The sequence below is a fragment of the Perkinsus marinus genome, assembly GCF_000006405.1.
Source record: "Perkinsus marinus ATCC 50983 genomic scaffold scf_1104296948168, whole genome shotgun sequence".
In the NCBI taxonomy this organism is placed as follows: Eukaryota; Perkinsozoa; order Perkinsida; family Perkinsidae; genus Perkinsus; species Perkinsus marinus.
Genome location: NW_003210279.1, coordinates 85,701 through 111,675, shown reverse-complemented (window position 1 = coordinate 111,675; position 25,975 = coordinate 85,701). Strand labels below are relative to the sequence as shown.

At 47.8% G+C, this 25,975-nt stretch overlaps 5 protein-coding genes across 7 annotated transcripts; 3 read left to right on the top strand and 2 right to left on the bottom strand.

Annotated features, from left to right (window-relative positions):
- Positions 1 to 955: 955 nt before the first annotated feature.
- Pmar_PMAR019005 (NAD-specific glutamate dehydrogenase, putative) lies at positions 956 to 4,387 on the bottom strand (the record flags this gene model as incomplete). The annotated part of the gene is made up of 1 exon (XM_002778787.1): positions 956 to 4,387. The coding sequence occupies one exon, from the start codon at positions 4,385 to 4,387 to the stop codon at positions 956 to 958; it is 3,432 nt and encodes a 1,143-aa protein (XP_002778833.1).
- Positions 4,388 to 5,296: 909 nt separating this feature from the next.
- On the bottom strand, positions 5,297 to 9,214 carry Pmar_PMAR019004 (copper-transporting ATPase p-type, putative; the record flags this gene model as incomplete). 2 transcript variants are annotated; one of them, XM_002778785.1, is made up of 9 exons in its annotated part: positions 5,297 to 5,713; positions 5,790 to 5,964; positions 6,009 to 6,157; positions 6,202 to 8,030; positions 8,078 to 8,181; positions 8,225 to 8,321; positions 8,372 to 8,502; positions 8,554 to 8,712; positions 9,040 to 9,214. In XM_002778785.1, 9 exons carry the CDS (start codon positions 9,212 to 9,214, stop codon positions 5,458 to 5,460), a joined length of 3,075 nt encoding a protein of 1,024 aa, XP_002778831.1. In that variant the 3' UTR covers positions 5,297 to 5,457. The 2 variants fall into 2 exon arrangements, with proteins under 2 accessions (XP_002778831.1, XP_002778832.1); XM_002778786.1 differs by lacking the exon at positions 9,040 to 9,214 and having other exon boundaries at positions 8,554 to 8,803.
- Positions 9,215 to 11,160: 1,946 nt separating this feature from the next.
- Pmar_PMAR019003 (DNA primase small subunit, putative) lies at positions 11,161 to 13,769 on the top strand (the record flags this gene model as incomplete). Its single annotated transcript, XM_002778784.1, has 12 exons — positions 11,161 to 11,169; positions 11,214 to 11,255; positions 11,299 to 11,424; positions 11,681 to 11,800; positions 11,937 to 12,006; positions 12,054 to 12,145; positions 12,231 to 12,368; positions 12,420 to 12,490; positions 12,630 to 12,720; positions 12,768 to 12,929; positions 13,136 to 13,422; positions 13,670 to 13,769. 12 exons carry the CDS (start codon positions 11,161 to 11,163, stop codon positions 13,752 to 13,754), a joined length of 1,293 nt encoding a protein of 430 aa, XP_002778830.1. The 3' UTR covers positions 13,755 to 13,769.
- A 255-nt stretch (positions 13,770 to 14,024) lies between these two features.
- Pmar_PMAR019002 (hypothetical protein) lies at positions 14,025 to 20,680 on the top strand. 2 transcript variants are annotated; one of them, XM_002778783.1, is made up of 15 exons: positions 14,025 to 14,069; positions 14,117 to 14,380; positions 14,890 to 16,283; positions 18,143 to 18,317; positions 18,477 to 18,554; positions 18,605 to 18,687; positions 18,734 to 18,807; positions 18,852 to 18,953; positions 19,135 to 19,212; positions 19,256 to 19,368; positions 19,477 to 19,543; positions 19,597 to 19,722; positions 19,769 to 19,878; positions 20,359 to 20,502; positions 20,549 to 20,680. In XM_002778783.1, exons 1-14 carry the CDS (start codon positions 14,026 to 14,028, stop codon positions 20,399 to 20,401), a joined length of 2,751 nt encoding a protein of 916 aa, XP_002778829.1. In that variant the 5' UTR covers position 14,025; the 3' UTR covers positions 20,402 to 20,502; positions 20,549 to 20,680. The 2 variants fall into 2 exon arrangements, with proteins under 2 accessions (XP_002778829.1, XP_002778828.1); XM_002778782.1 differs by having other exon boundaries at positions 20,276 to 20,502.
- Positions 20,681 to 21,453: 773 nt separating this feature from the next.
- On the top strand, positions 21,454 to 25,120 carry Pmar_PMAR019001 (hypothetical protein). Its single transcript, XM_002778781.1, has 19 exons — positions 21,454 to 21,569; positions 22,139 to 22,287; positions 22,433 to 22,520; positions 22,572 to 22,664; positions 22,774 to 22,865; positions 22,919 to 23,018; positions 23,065 to 23,169; positions 23,231 to 23,346; positions 23,393 to 23,460; positions 23,509 to 23,654; positions 23,703 to 23,804; positions 23,853 to 23,918; positions 23,964 to 24,023; positions 24,068 to 24,205; positions 24,252 to 24,322; positions 24,367 to 24,525; positions 24,753 to 24,828; positions 24,872 to 24,975; positions 25,025 to 25,120. The coding sequence occupies exons 1-19, from the start codon at positions 21,468 to 21,470 to the stop codon at positions 25,089 to 25,091; spliced, it is 1,902 nt and encodes a 633-aa protein (XP_002778827.1). The 5' UTR covers positions 21,454 to 21,467; the 3' UTR covers positions 25,092 to 25,120.
- The last annotated feature ends 855 nt before the right edge of the window (positions 25,121 to 25,975 follow it).

Here is a 25,975-nt window from a genome sequence, read left to right as displayed (position 1 = left end):
ATCTACTGATTGCGCGTGTATATGTGTGCGGAATAAGTTATCACGCATCAGCATGCCTGTTATGGGATCCCGCGCACATCAATGTGCTTGCATGCTACTGAGATCTAGAGCTAATGATGATAGATGTTCGCCCAGGAGGGCACGGCACCCTTCCCCCTCCTCTTGAGTCACTCCCCTAAGTCTCCGTAGCTCAGCTACCTCTACAAGCTCATCAGTACTTGTGTTATCCAGTCAGTGGGCTCCACTATCACACTACACCCTTCCGCTCCATCTGCTCGAACCCGTTACATGCCAATCCGAGGACCGGTATACCCGAGGTGTTAGATCCTCTTGGTCAAGTCATCCACCCACGGTGAGAAACCCAACACTTGCATCTGCGCTTGATGATGAGTTTGTCATCAGAAGATGTTTTCAACTTGCTATCAAAGTCCAATCACATCCTGATGTTACCAACGGAAAAGAATCTTTTCAATGAGGAACCAGCGAGTACTCCAGGAAGATGAAAGTCCTATGACGGAGTGGATGGTTGTAAAATCGGAAGTCAAATCCCTTCGAACACGAAATCGAGCTTCCTACCGTCCCAAGGCAAATTTGAAGGTTCTACGGCGATAGGCTCAGTGACGATTTCGTTTATTGTGTTCGTCACGGGATGATGTGATTGTTTGCGTGTGAGCTACTTGTATATTCCGTAGCCATATCTCGACTCAAGTGTGGCAGTCAAGAGACACCACAGATTAGCAATTTGATTGCCACAGAGCCTTCCTGCGGCCAGAGTTGATACTTGAGCGACAAACCGACGTAGTTGAGCAACTGACTAACTGACATTGACGGACAAACTCAAAGCTAGATTTCATACTAATGCGTACCAGCGAGGATGCCAGTCTTAATCATAAAAATGAATGGCAACTGATGTTGCCTGTTATTAAACATAGAACAAACGGTGATGATAAAATATTCACATGGTTGAGGGAGTAACTTCACCCTTGGACTCATCTTGGAGGGAACGCATAAATTGGAAGAAACCGAATTCACTAGTCTTGAGCCCGTTAGCATAGACAAACTCGTCAGCAATCCAAGTAGCTACCATAGCATTGAGGTAAGCCTCAGGAGTGTTCTCGATGATCTTATCCAAACCACAATGAACAAGGAGCAATCTAGGAACACAACGTCTGAGGACAGCACGAATCATCCAATCATTCTCAGGATCGTGCTTCTCGAGTACACCGAGGACGTAGGTCTGCATGTCGTTGATCTTTCTCGATAATAAGATGGTAGCATCAGTCTTGCGGATGTACCTCGATCCATCAGGATACTTCACCTCATGGTTAGTCTTCCAAATGCCGTTGAACTCCATCTTGGCGTTATGGCGGACGGCGGCGAGGATCTCTTGGACATATTGTTCATAGAACTCGGGAGGTGTAGAAGTCTCATCACGAGCACAGAGGAACTTATCATGATCAGCCTTATCCATGCAAAGAGCGGCGAACACTTCCATACTACTGGAAGTAACACCACCCTTATTGGTAGAAGCATCCTTCAATAGTTGCACACCAGCATCCTCGAGATATCTACGAGCATCATCAGTGAAGTACAAGTTGGCACCTTCCACGACATACTTGAACTTGAGCTCCTTAGTCTCAGGATTGAACATAGTCTTATCAACGTTACCAATGTTAATAGTACCAGGACGACCACCACAAGGGATGAAGAGATCAGCAGAAAAGTACTCCATCTCCGGGAAGTGATTACGAACTTCTATACCGGTCTTGAAATGATCTCCATTAGGAAGAGTTACATCCTTATCGTCAATGGTAACCAAGAATGCCTTCGGATCACTTGACAACTTATCCCGAGAGAAGTTAGCAACACCAACTCTGAGATGAGCAAGACGAGTGAGCTCCTCTCTATTCAATCCTTGAGGATCATAAGCCACTCCGGTACCATCACAAATAGCAATCGTCTTATCCTTAGAGATGAAAATCTCGTTAGAGCCAAGATCACCATCGGGGCCACCGGACATGACCTTAGTAAGCTTAGACTCCTCCAAACCCAACTTCTCCAGAAGCTCGGTAACGTAAGGATGGATGGAGTTGGTAGTCATGGCGTACTTATCATGAGGGATACCACCGAGAACGTCAGACTTGCCGGTAGTCAAAGACTTCCAATATGTGTAACCACGAGCCTTCGCTCTCAGAGCACCCAACTTCATGAATCCAGCAGTGTTCTCATCAGGGCCAAAGAATAGCATCTCAGGCTTGGACAGATTGGAGTAAATACCGGTCTCCTTGGAGAGGATGCAATCGAGAAGGGCATCGACGTAATTATTGAAAGCCTCGCGGCCACTGGTGTTCAAATTCTGAGAGTCTACATCCATGAGAATGGTACCCTTCGATCCACCCTCGGGGATATCCTTGTTCTTCAACTGCTGAGTGAAGGCCAAGTTGTAGTTCTCCTCCAACAAAGTAGCACAGTTCTTCTTGTACACCCGTCCGTCCCTTGATAGAATAAGTCTGATACCACCACGAGCAATCTCAGTGAATCGAATGTGGAAACCATAGAAGCTCTTGCCAACGACAAGATAGACGGCATAAGGGATGGTGGGGAAGAGGGTCCTCGGACGATCAGCCAAGACCTCGCCGTCGAACCGCATTGCGATTGCAGAAGCTGTTCCAGTAGGCTTGAAGAAGTTGGTCATCTGTAGATGAGCATTGAGCTTCAAGAGAGTCTTCAAGATCTTCGCATCGAGAAGGGATCCAACTTGGTCATCAATCTTTGCGGCCAATTCCTCATTGTAGAAAGGTTTGCATTCACCAGCAGCAACCTTCTTGAAGTCGTCGAACATAGGTAGAGTGAGAGTATAGTTGGAAGTAAGAGCCGCATAGATCCTTTCGTAAGTGATAGCATTGGACATAGTGTTCCGGAATAAAGTATCCAATTCACTCTTCTTGGGAGGATCATTCTTGAAGTACTCAGCCAAAGTAAGATACTCCTGAGTCTCCTTGGGGAAGAAGGAGAAGATGAACTTGGCCGCAGTAATGAGGAAGATAGCATGCTCGGGAGTTATCTCATTCTTCAATACAAGATCCCAAACCAATGCGGACTTCCTCGGAGTGTGCTTGAAATGGCAAACATAACGAAGAGTCTGAGCAAGCTGCTCGAGTTTGTTCTGAGTACAAGGATCAAAGAAGCAGGTGTAGACGATGATACCATTGGCGAAGGTGTCGACATAAAACCTCTTAGGAGTGATATCGTTGGAACGGAAGCACTCGTTAACTTCTGAGATGTACGCATTCCCGGAATGCTCAACATCACCATAAGCAGCCAATTGCAGCATCTTAGCTCCGGTCTTTTGGACCATATGAGCTGGGGGATCCAAAACCTTCACCACAGAGTTACGAGTAGACATACTCTCATTGATGAGAGACTGATAGTATTGCTGAACTTCGGGACTCCTCTCTTCCAAGAACTTCGTATTAGCCACACGCTTGAGATCACTCTCATCCATCATCTCCTCAGAAGCAGCAGTGGTGTACTTCCTCTTCTCAACGACGAAAATACCAAGTTGGAATTTACCCCCAGGCGTGGCAGGCTTTTCGGACTGCATGAAGGTGATGGCGAAACCATCAGCAGCACCAAACTTAGACACGTACTTGGCGATTCTACCATCCATGAGTGCAACCTTCTCAGCTTCCATTGTGGTGAGATAGAACGCAGAGTCGTCATCCTCAATTTCAAAGTGGATGTAATCGGAGCTAGTAGTTTGGGCAACGTTCGTAGCGGCCAAGAGGCAACGGATATGACGGGCAATCTCATTACTCGTGAAGTGCTTGAAGTAAGTAGGATGGAGACCGAGATCCAGAAAGTAATATTGGATCTCTTTCCATAGAGAAGCTGCAGCCAATATACCCTCCTTCATGTTGATGGAGAAAACCTCAATCATTTTAGTCTCCAACTCCTCAGCGGACAAAGAAATGTCCGAATGCTTTACCTGCTCCTTCAAGGCAGCAAGCTTCTCAGGAGGCAAATAACACATACCATCATCAGCAGGCTTCAGTTCGAGTTCGGCAAGCAAATCTTTAATACCAGTACGATTATTGATAACCGCATCATGAATGGGGAGCATACCAAAACGATCAGGCTTCAACTGAGCACCCTCCGAGATGAGATACTCAACAGCATCAATATGACCACCAGCAGCAGCCAAGTGTAAGGGAGTTCGCTTGTCGTAATCAGAAGTGTTCACAGTGAGGTCCGAATGCTGAGATAATAACTGCTTCATACGCTCAACGTCACCGTCATAAGCAGCCTCCAATAGAGAAGCAATAGCGTTGGTGTCCTTGGTTGCACTCTTAGCAGCAGGAGTATGACTAAATATTGATGCAAACATTTATAAAAAAGTTTAACTGCAACGAATACTAACCAGGTACTAAATACATATCATACTATCATTTATCATACAGGAACACAGAATGATTGGTGAATACAGCATGTAGGTCTGCAGCTTAGCGCATATCCTGAGGTAGAGTATCTTGCTAGGGACAACCTTTGTTCCATGATCTACCCTTTTAGTGTACTCAGCGATGGATGGTACTCACGATTCCTAGAAAACTATCCTTAGCAATCCCAGTCACAGTCATAATAAGCGCACATCAGGCTCTTAAACTGGCAACAAATTTCGCATTAATCAGCGAAATGGTGACTTGAGACGTCGTCGACGTCACGTCGAGTAAAATAGCGTTCACCAAGCGTGGAAGGAAGGCTTCTATTCTCTACTGTTGCCATACGTGCCCATTGACGTCAACTGATACGAACTCAACAGGAGAGAACGCAGCACTGAGAAGCCGACTAGATCCTTCCAAGGGATGCCCTCCTTGTCGAGAAGCTCTTCCCAAGAACTACGACTTTATTAACAGTGTAGAACCAAGGTCAACAGCATAAATTTGATTATCCTCAATTTCGAGTTCGACAGCCGAATTCTCGTCAGGAATAGTCAACCATGGAAGCTTATCCTGCGGACCCTAAAAGTAATAGCTACAGCTGGATCCAAGCCCAGCAGCTCGATAACAGTTCCCCTCGGGGCTCCAAATCTCGTTCATTGCGACCGAGGCCAATACTACAACTACCAATGCCATCTATAACAGGCCACTCACAATCGGTGACCGACCGTTTATCGATTTTCCCAGACAAGGCTCTGACTAGTGGAGTTAAATATCCCACCAAAAGCCTACGGGCAAGTGTTAGCCATTGCTATGACCAGTGGACTAAAACACTATGGTGAACCCAAAACTCGCGTGTGGTGGAAACTGCAGATCGCCTTTTGCTTCACAGCCTAATGAAATGTATGCGGTTTAGCCGAGATCACCATTAGTGAATATGCCCCAAGAATGAAGGTACATTAAGAATGTCAATAATAGAAAAATGCAATAGGGCATAGCGTGCAAATTCACTGATCACAAATCACTCCTTCCCAGCCTGGCCACTTGTCGCTTCCCGGATCGCCTTCGTAAGTTGCTCATCGTGGCCATACCTCGACTTAGTCCAATATTGAATGCTGAGAGAGTTGGTGACGACCACAAGAGAGCTGCATGCCATGGCTGCTCCTGCCACTTCGGGAGGGAGAGTAATGCCAGTGGAGGGATACAGAATACCGGCAGCCAACGGCAGCATAATAATGTTGAATATGAAAGCCCAGAAGAGATTACGCCAAATAGTCCTGAAAAAAAAACAAATGATGACTCCAGACCAAACTGACGGAAAATATCGGCTACGAAATATCATCGAAAACTCACTTTAGTGTTTGCCTCGAGAGTTCGATGAACGGCGCTAAGCCTCTGAGGCTGTGGATAACCACATGGGCGGCTTCAGTGGACACGTCAACACCCGAGCCAACAGCTACTCCAACATCTGCTGCTGCCAGTGCAGGGCCATCATTGACGCCATCACCGACCATAAGAACGGCATTACCTACAGTGCAAACATCACTAATCTCTACTGAAGACTAGCACTACCATTGAGTTTGAGTCGCCTGATGAGTGCCATCTTATCAGAAGGCTTGGCTTGGCCAATAACGTTATCTATGCCAAGATCAGCGGCAACTCTCTTGGCGGTAGCCTCGTGGTCTCCCGAACACATCCATACAGCCAGGTCGAGGGAGTATCTGAGTTGAGACGATCACTAAGACCAAGATGATAGTGTTATCACCTAAGCTGGTGTATAAGATCTGCACTCTCTGGTCTAAGCCTGTCCTTGAGCGCAATACACCCTTGTATACGGCCATCAACAGCAACAACCACAACAACACAGCCGTCATCCCTTTCACGTTGCATCCACTTCACATAGTCCTCCCTCTCTTGCTTCATCACCTCCTCGCTACCCACTACCCACGATATGTCACCACCAGCTCGAACATGATGCCCGTCAACATCACACTTCACGCCAACCCCTGGTATATTTTCGAATCCGGTAACCGTCAATGAAGAGTCAACACCATTGGGGGCTGCCCAAGCGCTCACTGCAGTCGCGATGGGATGCTCAGAATTCGCCTCGGCCGCTGCTAGCATCATCTTTGCTTTGAAGTCACCGAAGCCGACCGTTTCAGTGACACCAGGTTTGCCTTCAGTCAGTGTTCCCGTCTTATCCAATACCACAGCCATTCGCTTCTTACGGTTGCCCGCCAGTTCGAACACCTGCGCGTCCTTCACTAAGCATCCCAGTCGAGTTGCCGCGGCTCCAGTTGCAACAACCACCGCTGTAGGAGTCGCCAGCCCCAATGCACATGGACATGCGACCATAAGAATAGACAATGCAAATCGGAAGACCATCAGGGCCTTCTGAGAGTCCGTCATATCAGCCGCTCTCTCTGGAGGGCTAACAGCCGCTACCACCGCCCACACGCACACTACAATCGCGCAGAAGCCAAGAATGGCCGGCACGAACACCGCGGCAACCTTATCAGTCGCCCTTTGCACTGCTGGCTTAGATGCTTGAGCACTCTCAACGAGCTGAAGGATCCTCGCTAACGCCGTCTGTGAGCCTACTCGAGTTGCCGTGAATTCCATACCACCCGCTACACAAATCGAGCCGCCCACAACCTCGTCTCCTTCAGTCTTCTTAACTGGGCGACTCTCGCCTGTCAGAAGACTCTCATCACACGACGTGTTACTGCCCGCCACCACAACAACGCCATCCGCTGGTACATGGCCACCTGGAAGGACCTTCACCCGATCTCCTATGTGCAGCAAATCGACATCTATAGTCTGCAAGGACCCATCTGGCAGAACTATGGTAGCGTCAGTCGGGCGCTGGGACGATAACTCGGCGAGAGCGCTGGCAGTACTTGCCTTTGCCCGAGACTCCAGGGCCTTACCGAGCAATAGCACCGTGATAAGAATAGTAGTTGTCTCGAAAAACATACAGTCGTTCATATTCACATCATCTGAGCTCATACGACCACTAACAAGGTCTGGCAGATTCAGAAATACCCAAACTGCAGAATATATAAACGCCATGTTGGTGGCAAAAGAGACCAAGAAGTCCATAGACAAACTGCAGTGAGCCAACCCTCTGAACGCATGCTTGTGATAGCCCCAACCGCAGTAGTACTGTACTGGGAATGACAACACTAAGAGTACTACTGGTAGCCAACAACCCAGCAGTGAGCCCAACATAGTCATTGACAGTACCTCCACCACGATTGCCAGAGGGATGGCTAGCAGTATACGATGCTTCAACACAGGGTCCATATGGTAGCCTGCGGAGGGATCTCGAGGAGCCAGTTGCCACTGAGGTCCCAGCTCGGCCAGGATATCTCGAGCGCCGAAATCTCTAGAGGGTACATAGGACACTTGCACTACTCCTGCATGACCACTGCTAGACTCGAACAGACCCACAACGCCATCAGTGCTATTCAGTATGTTGCGAGCATCCTCAAAGTTAACCAAACCGGTAGAGGAACTCGGGCACACTCTCAACACGGTCGGCTCAGTAGGGACTTGCCCACTCAACGAGGACCTCCTCGCTGAAGGAATCGACTAAGACGAAAACCACCATCATAACGATAAGCTACTAGTCATAGTACTTTCACAACGTGCTCTACTTGTGCATCGTATCCGATACTCTCTATTGCTTCCGCGACTTTTTCTGCAGAAGTCTTACCAGTGACCAACGTAACCGATGCCATACCTATCACACAGTATTCACAGAAGACTCAGGTGAAGTGCACTACCTTTGATGAGGTCAACCGCAATGGTCTTTACACCGTCCATGTTCCCAACTAGGCGCTCAATACTAGCCACACACGAGGCACAGGACATGCCCGATATCTGGACGACCGACAACATTTGATCAAAACTTGGGCGAATTCGACACGTACCCTTATAACAGCAGTCTCAGTGGACTCCTTAGCTTCGAACTTAGTAATACCAATAACTTCAGCATCAAAACCTACACCTTCTATGGTGTCCACTATTTCCTCAACTGGCTCCGAGCCTGGTTTCAGATCAACTGAACAATGCGAAGCTGTTTTGTAGGTTATAACATCGAATACGTCACTACCTGCAGCCGCCCGAATCTTCACTTCCGCTTTAGTGGTGACCAAGTTCACGCTGCAAGAGTCCACAAATGGCAGCGCTTTCACAGCGTTCTCGACTGTGCTCACACACGAGCTACAGGTCATCCCTCCAACCTTCACTATCACCGCACCCGCTTGCATGTCTGAGATAACACCGTTATCGCCTTCGCTGGCCTCAGAGGTTAATGATGATGATACAGTGGACGAATCCGAAAGGATCGTAATATTCAGTTGAAAAAAAACTAACTAGGAAATCATTCTAAACTCGAGAGAGCTCAATGAGCACGGCACAGTCCGTGCGAGACGCCAAGGGAAAAAATGTCGGTTTGCACGCATGCACAAGCACACTCGACTTGGCGTCACAGTTCACTCTCCGACCGCTGAAGAGGTACTTTAACAGACATTATGAGTGTTAAAAGGAGTTATAATAAATAACACACAACAGGTAGAATCCAAGGTCTCGATATTACCACCACACGTGCAACTGATGCAGCGTTTTCTACTGGCAGCAGTGCTCTTCGGGTCCTTACGGCACTTGCAGTCGGGGTTGTTGCACGATTGTTGTAGTAGAGGAGTCTCCAAACCTACAGGGGCGTTGTTGGTCTTGTTGTTAATAAACGACGTGGTTGCTGTAGAGATCGACATGAAAACAAGAGAAGGATGAGGGCACAGTCACCGAATGGAAAATACTACAGACATATTCACAGGAAATGTGAAAAGGTCAAAAAACGACTTTTTGTGCGCTGTCTACAGAGGGAAAAGAAGTAGAGCCCGCAAAACAATATGGACGAAAAATTAAGATTCGAAATATGTACAAATTGGAGCGGAATCCCGCTGTAATACTTTTACTCGAGTGCAAATGACGTCACGTGCTCTCGAAACACTGTGTCGTCACGCATGCCATGCACGACACGTTACGTGACACATTGCTGTGTCGCCGTACGTGACTGTCATTACTGCATCCCATGGGAGTCGAATTTCATCGATTCGATAGCGTAAGCTATGCGCCTATACGTTTTGCGAGGAGCTCATAGTAAAAGACTGACATTGTAGCTATTTCAACTATCGTACATAAATCATCACAAGCAAGGCACGTTGAGCAGACACAGCTTGGTCGACTAGTGACACTAGTCCCTGCATCCATTATTCAACACTAGTCTAGTGTTGAATAATGGATGCGGGACGACTTGTTGAGATAGAGGACCTACTGTAGATGTAATAGACAAATACCCAACACAATTCGATATGCCTTGTCCGGGATTCGAACCCGCGATCACCGGTGGCCATACATTGAGCACTGACACCGTTAAGCTGTCAGAGCCCGACTCGGAACGACTGTAAAGGGTGGTGTGGGCTAGGAGACTAACAACGAATATGAGATAAGGGGGACAGGGTACACAAAATCACAGCTGATCATCGACTGTGATTTCGTGTACCCGGCAAGTACCATGCTAGCGACAATTTCCCTTGTAGCGCTGCTTATCAATAGTTGTCATTTATCATGTAGTTATCAATGTTAGAAGGAATATTTGACCGGTTTTAAAAGATTAAATTGCGCCTAAAACCTCAACGCCTCAAGTTAAAGGTTGTGAAATGCTTTTAGTACTTCTTAAATATACGTTGGGTAGCTCGTCAAGTCACTCCTATTGCACATTATCGCTAGAATAATCATAGCTATGTAAATCGATCGATGTACTACTCGTGGGCGTTATCAGATCATGAGCACCACTACCGTGTACTGTCAGTCAAGGGATGCTAATATGTTCTCTGGCAGGTTCAGGAACATCCCTCAACAGATCACGATGAGTGAGGAGGTGTCAGAGCCAGCTCTGTACAACGTATACGTATAAAATTATACGTATACGTATATTTTATTGAGTAAGCGATAATGAAGACGATTTATTAATGATTCTATTATTTCCTGCACTCAGGTTAACAGTTTTCCGTCTAGTAATTTAGTCTCATGATTCGGGATATATGCCATGTGTAAAATTAGGGGCATCAGATTTGCAGGATTTCAGATTCAAAGTTTGGTATGTTTGTAGTATAGCCGCGTATAAACGAATAAGTGTGATTTCTTACTTCGTCTGCTAATTCGAGAACCATAACTAGCTATGCTATGTTCCACGCTGGGACTGAGTCACCAGCTCCACGCCTTCACTTACACCTCCAGAGACCCTTCAGAGACCATGCCGCGTAGGACCACTGTCACTACCCTGTTCATTCATCTCACCTGACCATCTGTCTGGGAGTCTTTCTAGGGCATCGGAATGACAGTAGATTAGCCAGGTTGAGAATTGAGGTGATTGGCCACTTGGCTGGGCAGCCACGTGTGTTTCGGTCTATCCCGAGGCTTGTTATGGACAGGGGAGGCGTTCGACTTTCTATCCTCGTTAGCGAATTGAGACGCGCCTTGCTCGATAATATGAGGTTCTCATCTATCCGAGACTGCAGTGGAAGCGTCCTAAGCTCGCTTCAGAGCTCAGCCCATGTATGTCGTATTTTCTCAAGATTGTTTATGCTAAGTGTTGAGCAGTGTTCAATTAGTATAGTGTGATTTTGCAGTCGTATAGCTTCCTGGGAAACCATACATGTCCAAGGTACTCCACTACATCATCTTTATTGTCCTCCGTATTCGTGTCAGGCCCTCACCGAGAACGACGCTGGGATGGCTAACTCTGTGCAGGTATCACTGGAAAACTTTACTCTAACGTCGATCATTTCATCAGTCTGCGGAGGTCACGCCAGAGGCTCTGAGGATCTATTATGAAAGGCTCTTCCCCTCTCGAGACTTCTGCAGATGGCTTTCTTATCGGGAGGATGGGCCGGGCGGTAAAGTGGCTGCTGATAAGGGGGTAATATATGTGTGTGGGATTCATCACTCTGAGGGGAACCGTTTATTGCCCTTCATCGGTAGCAGTATGTGGCATCGCCTCTAGTGACTAGAGTCGCATAAGCACATGTTTATGATAGCATTTCTGCTGTGGGTTGAGGGTCTCGTCGATCTTCTAACGATAGCATTGAACTAAAAGTCGTCTTACTCCTCAGACACCTCGGCATCTTTGAAATGCTCGTGGTGTAGTTGTCAACCCGTTTATTTTGTTCTGTCAGGGTTTTTTGTTCCGGCGGGAGTTCTCCTTCACACTGCCTGGGGATATCTACTGCCGATATCTGTCATTCCATGGTCAACATGATTTCAGGAAGGCCTTACTAGATCGAGTGCCGGATAAAGTAGCCTTCACTCTCGGCGCATCTTTATCATCCGCATGCGTTCTTCGCGTGCTTTGGCATAGGGTTCACTCGTGAGATTAGTCTCGTGTCTATGAGGGTATTATCCTACGCTGCTATATCCTGGTATTCCCATCAGATTGACATTGGTGCGGTATTCAATATTCCGCCCACCCATTACCAGCAGTTTGGCCTCACTGGCGGCAGTGGTGAGTGCAGCGGTTGAACTCATCGCAGGGAGTGAGGCCTTATACAGGTGGAGGGTTCCAACCTCAGCAGAGGGAGTTGGTGTTTGATATTGATATGGATGATTACGATGACGTTCGAAACTGTTGCAAAGGTTCTAGTGTAGGCGACACTTAAGGATATGGTCCTATTACCATATCACAACTGAAATGAGCATTCACACTGACCAGTTTGTGTCGCTGTGTAGATATGCAAGCTATGCTGGACATTCATTGCCTGCGCTGTGAAGATATTGAACAGAGCTCTTAGAGACGACTTTGGCTTCAAGCATATCCTGTTCGTATTCAGCGGCCGAAGAGGCGTTCATTGTTGGGTGTGTGATGAGGTGAACAGTGAAGGCTTCTACTGTAGTCGTCGGAAGATTCTCTTATCGCAGACAGCGAGGAAGCTTAGCAATGAGCAGAGGTCGGCAGTAGCGGAGTATCTTCAATTGTTGAACGGTGGAAGGTACTGCTTTCTCGAATTCAAGGCGATGTTGTAGGTTGCTGAACTCCCTCTGTTCTCACAAGAGGAAGCGGTCCTTCGCCTCGTGATTGTTGTGGTCGTTAAACTAGATTTTGAGTGTACGCTGGAGGGTTTGGCGTAGGTGTAAGCACATCCGATCCTCTGCTCAACAGCGGCATCCTCATGTGAGGAGAGGTATTGACATATGTCGGAAATATCTACTAATGCCCGAGGTAGTAGAAGTGGGGCAAGGTGGTAGGTCCTATTGGAGCGTGTTCAGTGCGGCCTGCTTGAGGGTCAGAGGCTCTTAGACGCCCCGATGGTCGAGGGCGGAGATAAGAATTTACTACAGAAAGTGGTGAATACGGTGATACCAGCGACTGATCCGGTTGGCAGAGGGGAGGCTAAGAGCTTTCTGTCGTCTAAGAGGAGTAGTCGGGAGGTAGTGAGGGCTGATGAATAGGTTTAGTACTACTTCAACACTGATTTTGATGTTAATTGTGGTATAGCTGTACTTGCGATATGTCCTTTTGATCTCGGACTCAGGCGAATACTCAACCACATAGTTTTTCACGGAGCTTCCGTTCTGTATGTGTTTTGCTCTTTTTTCACGACATTTTCCACGAAGTTGGGAATATTTTCACTCAGGTGTGGCAGTGGTTAACTGCTCGATGTTCGAACTCGGTTCTACTGGACGAGATCGTGCTCGAGATGGCGTATCCAAGATTGGATATAAACGTATCTAAACAGATGAACCATCTGCTGAAAGCGCCTTTCTGCATACACCCGAAGACTGGCAGAGTATGCGTGCCCATAATAGACGTTGAAAAGCCGGAGTCGTTCAACCCGGCGAGTGTCCCTACTGTGGCACAGCTCATCTCGGAATTGGCGTCGCGGAAGGAGGATGATGGAGAGAAGCAGACGTCGTTGGCGAAGTAAGTTGGGTTATTTAGCCTGTGGAGGGGACTGAGTATTTGTCGGGCGCCACGAAGTGGGGGAATTGAAGTAGTAGATACTGAACATCCCTATGACGATTTATCAGCTCATCAGAGTTCATAAACATACTTAAATGTCGCTGGATTGCACGAGGAAGTATAAAAGTTTCGAGTACATCTGACCTCTCAGAAGGATGTTATCCATCTGAAAAATTATGGTGGATCTATAGGAACGCCGTTGGTGCAGGTACTTGACATACTTCAGAAAGTCAGTTGACGAAATTGAGAGGGACATACTGGGGGAAAAGAGGGATGTTGAAATGGAGTTTTGATACTACCACTACTACTAGTACCTGCATGCTTCTATTTCTGCGTCTCCTGTTGTGTTTTTCTGACACGAACAATCGCCAGACGGCTCTCATCAGTGTGGAAAAATATGACAAAATCTTTATGAAATTTTTGGGAAATTCTCGTTGGTTTTTGTCCACTCATACACTGAGTCGTATATGAACTCCTACAATTAGTGAGTAGACACCTCTGAGCTCAGCTGAGTGAAGCGAACATATTTTCTATTTCTGTTCTCATAGTTGTTGGTCGCTGTGTATGACTCGGGCTATCAGCCGGGATAGGCCTTATTCCCCGGCTAGGTAAGCCACAGTAGGTAAGCATCTATCAGTCAGGGGGCTGTGGTCAGATACTTCACCACGGTTCGATGGGTTCACGACTCGGTGGTGGCCGAGCTGATGAGTGAAAATCAGGGTGGACTGAAAGAAGGCTCATCTGGGTCTCCGGCGAAGTCGGAGGCTTCACCAGCGAGCACACCGCACAATACACCGCAGAGTTCGGCGTCTATGATGACGCTGTTGGCGTTAGGACCACCGGTGTCGACTCTGAGTGGCAGTGATAGAACGCTGGCTGCACTGCAGCTGGGCAGGAGGGCGGCGTTGGAGTCTAGGAGGTAGTAGAGGGGGAATGGGGGATGGACAGTGTTGGAGGAATATGTGTTGGCTATCCGCAGTTGAACTTGGGAGTTTCCTCTTCTATTATAGCAGTTTTACATATGAATTCAGGTAAACTTTTCCGAAACGAAGGAAGAAATTCCTAAAAAATCCTAAAAATTCCGAAAAATTCCGAAAAATTCCTGAAAATTCCTCGAAATCACCGACACATGTAGTTGACCATGTGCATATCTTCCTGCATCGGGGACGGATTATCTCCCTGAGGTATGTGAGGTTGTTTTGAATCTCTCAAGCGGCTCTTGCTTCTGCATCGCTCAATGACTGTTGCATCGATGGAATTTTTGGTAAAGGAACTTCACATGGTTAGAGAACACAATGCTTTTTATCGAGGACACTTGTACAGTTTGACTCCTCCGGTTGTCTTATTTTTGGTCTACAAGGGTGGGCGTATACAACTCGGACGTGGTGTGCTCCTTTCACATACACATGAGATTTGTAGTATGTTCAGGTATGTGGTGAACTGTTTGGTGCATGCTAAGCCACAGAAGGTTCTCTCTCATCAAGCTGACGATACCTTGCCTTGGGCGATACAGCGTTTGGAGACCTTCGACCAGTACTGTGATGATGAGTGCACCAAGGAGGCGAGAGAAGCTGATATTAGGAAGCTGGAAAGCTTACAGCACAAACCTCGGGGTGGGAGCAATATCAGTGCATTGGAGGTTGACCCTCAGTCTCCATCGGGGCAAGTCGCGAATCTTTATTATCAGCTGACTGAGGCTACAGAGAATGGAAAAGTAGTGGCGAAGGTGCCGGAGTGGGCGAGGAAGATGATACGAAATAAGGTTACGGTTGACAGTGTGGAGCTGGCGGCCTTTGAGCTGATGTGTTTGTGCATGATGGAGAAACCCAGCGAGAGTGGTAGTTCGGGCAGCGAGGATTCGGAGTCAGACTCTGATGAAGTGGGGACGATACCGAAGGCGATTGAGGATAGAATATGGTTTTTACTCGAGAGGAAATGCGGACAGCTGAGCTCTCGACAGGGTCAACTGTGGGAAAGGGTGCACTTGGCATCGTTAGCGGCTTGTGCGATTGCTCTGTGTGTGAGGTGTTTTCTGTCGAATTCGAGTGGGGCATCTGAGGGTGATACTAGGGAAGTTATCTCCCCGGTGATTGCTAAACCGCCTCCTGAGCGCGTTCTACTGTATGGCGGGAGAGCAGTAGTAGCTGAGGATGAAATGGTCGAGGTTGCACGAGTTGCTGATGGAGCGGTAGTGAGAGAGTCGGTGAGGAGGAGGATTCTAGAGGAGCCGTACGAGCATTTGTTACTCCTGGAAGATCTCGAATACGCCTTGCACGGTGATAAAGTTCCCAGCGAAGGCCAGCCGGATCAGCTCAGTGTGGCGGCGGCGAAAGCAGCGGCGGCTGCGGCGTCTCCACAGAATTTGCCGGGGTGGCCGGGGATTGCTGACGATGGAGATGAGGGGAAGTTGTTGAGTCCAGCGAATTTGAGTATAGAATCTGAGGGGAAGTATTGTGATTTTATCCTAGTGCACGGGGCCTCGGCTTTGGTGAGCGAGAATACGATTAAGGAAGTTCTTGAGGAGCTCCCACCAGTTCAAGAGGCGACTCTGGGGTACTTTCTGCAGGGGCTCGGGATCATCCCGGATGAACCTTTGGATGAGAGCATGCTGCAGAGTTTGATAGACGAAGCTGAGTCTGATGGGAGTGTTGGAGAGGTGGAAAAGCTCGGACAGGATTTCAAGATGACTCTGAGTGAATCGTATCGTGCTTGTGGAGTATGTGGTAGCGACTGCGAGGGGTCATCTTTCAAGTGTGTTGATTGCGGTGTATGTCTGCATGAGGCTTGCCGAACTCTCCTGGGCTGGAACAACAGGAATACTGGTAAGGGGCACTGTCTGGCATGCTCTCAAGAGGCTTCTAATCGACCTAAGTGTTCCCTCTGTCCGTGTGATGCTGCTAGAAGGAGTGTATTGGTGCCTATGATGGAGGAGTCGGGTTCGGCGGAGCGATGGTGCCATTTATTGTGTGGATTGTCAATCAGCGGAGTGTCGATGACGAAGGATTCCCAGGGCTACCTTCGAGTGATCTTATCGGGTCCGTCCATCAGGCGTGGTTATCATGTGAGGAGACAGCAGTGCAGTGGATGTGGGGAACCGATTGTTCGCAGCGATGCTAGGGTGAAATGCTATGTGAGATCTTGTCATAGGCGGTATCATGCGGTATGTGCGCCGAAACGGGTAGACCGATTTCTGAGGAGCACATCGAGCGGATCCCGGCGTAAAAAGAAGGAGGTCCAACCTCTGCTGTATTCGATGGTCTCATGCTGTCAACACAGGCTGGAGGAGGGATGATGGTTGGAGAAGGCTGTGTTGTCGTAGAGGGCGGCTTACTTTACGTGTACTATTGAAGAGGGTTAGTTTCAACAGGGTAGTTGTGTTGGGTTTGAAGTCTTAGTAGATCGGTTGGGATGAGTAATGGTTATCAGTGTTCATATGTAGTTTATGCTACTAGCACGACTACAATTGATATTTGTACACCCGTAGTGTGGTCTGAGTAGCTATTTTGGAATGTATGGGTACTGGTAGACGATTTTCCAGTGTTGGCTCGGCTCGGATGATGAATGGCATTCTCGATACGGGGCAAATTTCGCTGGATGTCAGGAAAGGATTGAATGTGAGTGAGAGGGGGCAAAATGATGTCTCCCAATGATAAATAATGTGTAAGGATTCACGCAATATGTGGGAAGTGTGTAATGAACACATCTAACGTTGTATCGACCCAAATTATTACTTCAGAATTCATCGGCCGGCTATTCACCATACCTCTATCTTATAGTAACCGTCTATCTTTTGCGCAACGGCGACCACCTTGCTGTAATACTGTTTTGGACCTCACAGTTAAAAGTTGCTTCTTTAATCGTCATGGATGGTAACAGCTCGAACACTGATATTCGGCGAGCTCTCCTCGACAACGCGCCCCCTACACGATTGACATCAGCTCAGCGTGCTAAGAGACGATGGATGCTCGTCCTCTGCCAGACAGCCTACTTCGTTACGATAACTCTACTATATCAAATTGCTCCTTTCTTTCCAGTCTACGCCAAGCAAGAACTCGGTAAGTGAAATTATGAATAATGGGGTCTGAAACTCTTATAAGGTTGATAACGTTATGATGCGCCTAGACTCCTGGGACTGTCTCAGTGAAACATTAAACTCTTGCGAGGGTATTACCGCGGGAGCTGTCACTCAGCGACGGAAAAACTGCATATCCACATCGTACTGACTAGCTGTGATCCGGCGAAATTTGGTGCTCGCATCGGCGAAATTGTTCTCTTCAGTCATTTAGTTGGAATCCTTCTTCGAAGCGCATCACTATATCGAGTTTCTTATTCGCTATTGTGCTTCCTTTGCATGAACACGCGAGCAAAACTGATGTCCTCGCTGGCATATGTAGTGTCTCATATCGTTGGTATAGCAGCCCAATTCGGTGAATAGATTCCCGGATGGCATAGTCCTCTGGCATAACGACCCCATTCTGTAGATGAAATCTTAAGTGGTATAGTACTCTGGCATAGCGGCCCCATTCTGTATGTGGATTTCTCAGAGATATAGTCCTCTGGCATAATGGCCCCATTCTGTAGATAGGTTCTTGAATGGTATAGTATCATTCGTAGTCCACCTCCATACATCCCTTGAGAGATTCGTCAATACCATTCACCTCCAAGAGGACGTCATTGTCAGATCTCACGGATGCTACGATTGGAGTGGTATTCGCTTTCTTGCCGTGTGCGTCCTGTATTATGGCGCCTCTCACTGGCTACCTCCTTCAACTACTGGGGTACTTCACCGTTCTCTTGGCAGGAGGTGTATTCGTTGCAATTGGCACACTTGGCTTTGGCTTCTCCAAGGTGCTCTGGTAAGTGTGATCCTTGGTTGTTACTCCTATCTGGTTTCCCGATCAATATTATGGGTTTACACTCCACTTCCTTATCTCCTAGAGTTTTCGCGACGTTATAGAAGCTGTTGCTTAACTACCACTTATCGACTCCCCACAACTACAACTTGGCTCGCTCAGGAGCTTCCTTGCTTTCCGAGCCATTCAAGGCGTAGGAGCTGCTTGTACATATTCTGCTACCTCTGCGATTATGGCTAGGTGAGTATGAATGGAGTATCTATGATCACAGCTGCGAGGATCCCGGGCAGGTTGTTCCCGGGAGATATAGAGAAGATATTCGCCTTCCAAGAGCTGATAGGGAATGTTGGTTTTGCCGTTGGCCCGACTATCGGTGACTCCTGCACGCATGAGATTCGGATTGAACAGGTCTTGCTCAGGTGCTGGCCTATTCCAAGTGGGTGGATTCCACACCTCCTTTATTGTACTCACGGCTATTCATTTCGGTGTCATGGTACGTTAATATTGTCTTGCTCTTTGTGATAAGATTCATGTCAGGTGCTGATGCTAGCCACATGGGTTCCGATACCCCCGGCTGCCTCATTGCCGACTAGTGATGGTGCTGCTCAGAGTGGTCGGAAGGTCGTGGGAGTGAGCGAAGTGAGTTTTGAACATCTCGTCTCCACTTGTCATACCCGTTTCCGTTCTCTGCAATGTTCTATCCATTTCCAACTTAGATCCATGATCACATCCGTGATACTTTCAATGAGAATCTATAACTCCATTAATCTAGAATCTTCCAAAAATGCGGTTAAGCTAGGTTCTACGAGGCTCTTGTCAGGTGCTCCGTATGCGGCATATTCTAATCACAGTTCTCTGCAGTGCGCTAGTCAGCTCAGCCTTCGGGTTCATGGATCCAGTAGGTTGCCTCTTCTCCCCTCTCTCCCAGGGTCTTTCTCCAGGTTCTCTCAGAGCACTTCTTAGCTGTATTGGGTGACGTTTCACCATCTACCATGGGTCTCCTCTTTGCATTCCCATCGGTTACTATGGCTATAGCTACAGTACTTATACCCAAGTACGTCATATCGTTTGAAGTGATCATGACTTTAGCTGATTCGGGTCCGACGTGAACGAAACTTGGAGATTTTTTCCCCAATGGGTCGTGCATATGTTCTTTGATCAGGACAACATCACTTCTCACGAAACACGTCACCTTGGCGCTCGGTCTGCTGGTCATGGGAGCTTCCTTCGTAATGTTCGTCGGCCCGTCAGAAGATCTGTATCGTATCTGTTGTATCTTCAGCTAACACTCGGGCCAACTCTGAAAGTTACTTCGAACCCGTGGGTGCAGCAATTGATAGCCCTCGGTCTGGCAGGCATAGGCTCCAGTTGGGGCTGGGTCCCTTGCATGCCTTACATGATTGAAGGGGTTCGTCGTTCCCTGCCTAGCACTCGGTTAAATTTGAGTCTCTCAGATACCACCCGAGATGGGCCATGGAGCGATTGATATGGTGTCAGCTCTCTTCAACGGCGGTGCTTCTCTTGGAGAAGCCCTGGGACCCATTCTGGGTGGTTCGCTCACTGGGTACGTAAGTGGGTCATTCATCTGAGAGTAATCACTGTAGACTCCACAGTGTGGAGAGTCTCCACCGGAGACCGCTCTTTCTCTAGCTCGGTTCAGGGGAATCACATAGCGTGTGAGAGATCATCGTTATATCTACTACCTGGTAGGAAGCAAAACTTTCATTCTGTTCGCGCAAGTCAATTTCGAGATCTACGACAGAAAAATATGCATCTTAGTCCTGTAAAAAGAGGACCAAAATGCACATTTCTGACTAGAAAACTGAGAGTCTCATTGTTGCCTTTCATCATAACTTCACATAGCTATCCTTATGGTCACTAGATCGCTATTTTGTCTTGAAACGAATCATTTAGACTTGGCGTGAAGGCATTTTTCGTCTTTCGCACTGAAACTTCTTCAGTGTTATTGGCTTCTCCCCGGCCTGCCTCTTGTACGCCATATTGTTCCTACTTTACGGCGTGCTGTTCTGGGCCGTAGCTCCAGACACGTCAGCACAAGACCGTCTACTGCCTTATACGGATTATGACGCCAACCCCGGTATATCCGCGGCTAGGATCTCGCGACGTTATTCTACCGTTTCAATCATGAGTTCACCCAGAGAGCCGCGACGAGCACCGCGGGAACGGAGTAAGCTCATTGGAGCAGCTGCAGCTGCAATGTTTACGTCCTTCAGGTCAAAGCTTGCTTACTGGGGTTTACGCTTGATGAAATGTATACGTTGAAGAGAGAATCCGGTTCTTCGACACCATTTACGATACTTCCTATCTCTAATATGATTCATCCGTACTATCCTCTGTGTAATAAGAGATCCTTCAACTGCCTTGTGTTTGTCCTGGAATAGTTCACTGTAGCCGTTTAATTGCTTCGTTTCTTCTCCACTATGATCGCTTCGGAGCCTATCAAAAAACTGCTGGATGATCTGTGCTCATAGTTTCATTGGTGGAGTTAGACGAGCGATGGCTACCCATCCTCTTCGAAAAGCTTATCTCACAATCTGTTGCATTATGCTTTTTTACTGTCGCTGAGCAAGAACTCAGTGAGTGTCAACGCTTGCGTTCTCTCTCTTGAGAGTCGATTCGTTCAGGCCGGTACTCGCATTACTCTTTGGCATCATTGACTGATATCATCGGAGTCTACGTGCAAAGCCCTTCCTCCAGCTTTGGATAGTGCCATTATCACCACTGGCGTGCTGGAGACAGCGTGGATTGCCAGAATCCATCGGGATGGGTGACCCAAGTCGGGCCGGTTAGCCGAGTCTCCAATCCAATTGGTGACCCATGTATGCAACGCATATTATGCGAGCAGTGTTGTACGACCATGCCATGAACAACACAATGGTGCCAATTCGGCATTTTCAACTTGCATACCATCCTCCCGCTTCATCTCTCCTCATTCCCCCCAAAAGTCTCATCATCTTGAATCATGTCGCTGTTCACGATCTATGAGTGCTCCGCTTCGAGCAGTGCTTCTGTTTGTCTCTAGTTATATATCCTTCAAAGTCGTTTTCGAGTTAGTCATGTCATTACGAGTGGGGGAGGCGAGAATATACCTTATCTTCAGCGGTTGTTATCTCTTTTTGATCGCCTCTCACGATGGTTCAACGGGGAGGCAAACGTTTGAAACAGCCGCCCTCGTCGTCGTCGTCTCCATCAGCAGCAGCATTAATTACTTCGAATCAGTTATTGGCTACCCAGGTAAAAATATTAATATTCCGCAGCGAAGTTCATTTCACCTTACTTGAACGAAATCATCGACCTAAGTGAAAAAACTTGGCTGCGCAAGAGTGTTGCTCAGCCTGGGCCGATGGCATAGTCACCCCGGTCGGAGGAATTAATTGCACTGAAGCATATCTTTGGGTGGCATAGTTGCCCCTAGTAAGACGAATTGATTGTACTAAGTCATATCTTACGGTGGCATAGTTGCCCCCGATAGAGAAATTAATTGTACTAAGGCGTATCTTCGGGTGGCATAGTTGCCCCTAGTAAAACGAATTGATTGTACTAAGTCATATCTTATGATGGCGTAGTTGCCCTTAATGAGAGCGAATTGATTGTACTAAGTCATATCTTATGATGGCGTAGTTGCCCTTAATGAGAGCGAATTGATTGTACTAAATATCTCTTACGGTGGCATAGTTGCCCCAAGTGGAGAAACTAATTATACTAAGTCATATCTTACGGTGGCATAGCTGCCCCCACGGCAGACTAAGCTTCTTAAAACTATTGTTGGGGAGGTATGGTAATCTACATCCGGTATGTATCAGGACGCCGCCATTCTGCATCCTCACCAAAGTGGTGACACAACGGCAGCACCAGCAGGGATAGGGACAACGTCGTCGTCGTCCTCGATACTGAAGGAGCTCTATCGTATACAACCAGAGGATCCTACTAAGCCAGACCTATCAGCACTCAAGTAGGTCACACTACCACCGTCACCACCTCACTAGGGCTAATATTCTCTATCGAGGGTCGATTGAAGTAGAATGAGATATCATAGGCTTTCAATTGACTATTCTGTATCTGTATGTCTTTAGTTGGTTGTATGAATGGTGCTTCAGGGAAGTCGCCAGCGTTTACTGGGGCACGTCCCTCGTAGTGGACCTGGACAGCATAAGCATACCCAGCATAGATGACCTGCTTGAATTGGTACCCATCATTTGCTTTCTTCTGACATATCATAATCTGTCCATCACTTAGTTGAAGGCTTTTGCTCATCGAGCCAAGCAAGCACGATCGCCGATGGGTCAGTTGCACCTTACGAACATAGCGATCTTGGACTCTCTGGAGGGGGTCAGTGTCCTCCCTCTTCCTCCTCTTTCCGTTCGTTACTTCTCATCGAGACCTCCTTGCGGAGTTTCGACGGTCCCAACTCTCATCAACATGGTAATCGTCTTGGCAGATTCGTGCCTTGGTGGATGCAGTACGAGAAGTCCTGTCTACCGAGGAGGATGGGAAAGAGAGTCCCCCTATATGTCAAATATTATTCTTGAGGTAGGCCGATGCTAAACAGTCTCAGGTACCTAGTACAGTAGTCTTTTTTCCAGTATTCAGTGTTCGCCCGAGGAGACAATTCAACTCGAGTCCCTCTGCTTGAGTATCGCGAACGAGGTTATATTCCCGGCCAAAGGGGGTCCTAGAGCTGTGGTGAGGCCTCCACTCCCCCTATACGTGGCGACCCTCTTGCTCCCAGAGTCGTCTCACAGCTGAGGAACAAATCGATGCCTCTCGGATCAAATGCCAGGTCGATGTTGATGCTAGTAGAGATCAGACCACAACGGTCGGAGATACTGGAGAAGTGAGCTTCGATGATTGGTCATCTGGCTCTAAAGGCTGCAGCCCGCTGCATTTCCCACCAGGAATCGGCTCCTGCTGAGCTTTCTCAAGTTGAGAATGTCCCCAATAATATCGATAAAGGGTCTCTGGGGTTAGACGACATAGCACTGGTGCAGTGCGATCACTGCCATCGACGGAGGTAACATGGGAGTGTGGGAAGTGAGTGTCGCTCAGAGAACTGACAGGTTCGTCAACAACGCAACTGCGCAGTGGGTTGCTCACTTGAGTGACTTCTCTTGTTCTATGCTCGAAGGTGAGACTCCATTTCCATCCACGATAGGCGTTCTTGAAACGATGGTAGGTTCACAGTGCACTGCGGATGACGACTGGCCTCTTGCTCTCTCTCCGTCAACAGCACCATCACGTACGGCTGAAGCGGCTAGGCCTTCAGTTAGAGCGACTGGGCAGAAGCGGAATAGATCAAAGTCGAGAGAGGCTCAACTCGATGTGATGAACTGCAAAATTGAAAGAGCGTAGGGGGAGGTTTCTGTCCAGATGGAGACTCCCGTTCTATCTGCACCATCTGTTGCCAACAAGAAGAGGAAGACGACGCCACGGAGTAGGCCGAAGGTGCTCAGTCATGCTGAAAATGTCGAGGTGAAATAGAGTTCAAGTTTTTACTGCGGTTTCAAGTGTTGCTTTCAGGCTCGCGATGCGGCTGAGATTGCTGGGACTGGAGAGGCGAATGAGACAGTGAAGAGCGAGATCCCGGTGAGGGCCGATCCTTTCATCAACTGTCTTCGCATGCAGCCTCAGGCCCCGAAAGAGACGATTCATGAGATAGAGAAGGACAAACAACCGCGTAGACGGAATCGGGTAGGATTGCGGCAGCTTGAGTTACTCATTGAGCTACTTTCCAGAGATCTGTGGAGGCCGGAACGCAAGCCTTGTTCTTATCACTGCTCACTCCCATTATACAGCACTCAGCCAGCGTACTACTGTTAGCACAAGATGCTCCACCGAAGAGCCACAAGGAGGTCTTAGCGATACCAGACTCGGTTAGTTGTGGGTTGTTACTGCTACGTCTGAGCTCCTTCCTTACAGTGTTTCGAGGAGGAAGTAGCAGTGACAGATCTTCTCGAGTTATTGAGGAAGAGCGACATTAGCAGTCTCAGGTAGGCGGTCGCGATGAAGATGTTTGAGCGATTTTCTATGGTAGATTCGTGAAGTTCCCTGCTGGGGACTGCCGTTTCGTCAGAGTATTCAACCAAGACCACATGGAGTCCTTCGTTGACATTCTGGCAAAGTTCCACAATATCACTCACGTTGACTTTGGAGGCATCGCTACGACAGCCGCGGGCTCAGAGCTTCAAACTTGGTCAGTATTGATTTGAGTATTTACAAAGAGTATCCACATTGATAACTATTTTAATGCGATGCTGACCGGGATGAGTCATTTTCGTTATTCGCGATCCTCCTCGCTGGTGATTATTAGGCCAGTGGATATCAACTTCTTATCAGAAGCTTAACGATCGACTGGTTCGCTTCGTCTGTCTTTTGGCCGTGTTGATGTCAACGCTGTCGGCGATCTAATCATGTTATCAGGCGTCCCTTGAGTCGAGGCTTCTCTCATACTGGAGTCTCCCACTTGTGTCTAAATCATGAGAGAATGCGGCCTCCTGTGAGGAACATCATTGATTCTCTGGCTCCATTATATATTTCAGGTGCTCCGAGCTATCCAGAGCGGCCTTGCTAAGACTCAGGGGCTCATAGAAAAGATACGGCAGACTCAAGGGGTCAGCAATGACGAGTTGGATAAAGTCGCCCGGTTGGAAACAAATGCGGAAAGCGTTGGTCATGTGTTGATCCGAATTCAGGCCTTACTATCCTCCGGCGTGGATACCGCCTTCTGGCGACGACAGCGTCGCTGCTGGTACACTATGAGATTGAGCTCGCCTTTTCGCATACTACTACATTACTCTGAAATAGTATCAAGCATGTTACTACTATGTGCTGTGTTTTAAATGGACTCGAATATTGAGACTCGTCTTGTGTAGCCCTTGACCTTTGTCAATAACGAGCTGCTAGAGTTAGTCTGTTCTTGTAAACCAGAAAACCAGAATGGCAGGCAAAACTAACGTGGAGCAGACGACCGCGTGAGCGCAGTTGGCCGAAATCGTCGAGCTTAAAGAGCAAATCTAGGAGAGAGTCTCGCCGCAGAGAGTACACGGAGAATAATGAGGGGAAGCTTTGCATGTAGTCATCGACGACGAGAAGGGCGATATCCCCTTGAAGGGATGTTAGATTGGCCTGAACCCTTCAAGTACAGCAGTCGGTCGGACACCTTAAAATGAGTGTCGGTTGTATGACACATAACAAGCTGTATTAGAGAGAACAATCCTCTGATATAAATCGGACAGCTGGATCGGCTCGCTTTGACTGCTCCAAGCCTGTCACGTCGATGTAGTTCGAGCGCCTCCACCCCGCAAGTCCTTCATGTGCTTCAACGTCGACAACCCTCGTTCAACGAATCTTCCAATATCCAGATCTCGCAATGATGGTGATATACTATCAAGGTCTGTACCACTCGGTGAGTGGCACTCGCCAGTTTACGAGGAACTGAACACAGTGCGGTGGTATAACGACAATAACGATAATTGTCAATCGAACCAATAAGAACAATGCTAACTAATGGTGCATTTCGCCAACCCAAGTAATTTAAGAATCAGCTGAAGTTCAGCCGCTGAAGAGTAAAAACCAGAAAAATGGACCAACGGCACATGAGGGTCGTACATCGTATGCTTACAAAAATATCGTTCGGAGAGTTA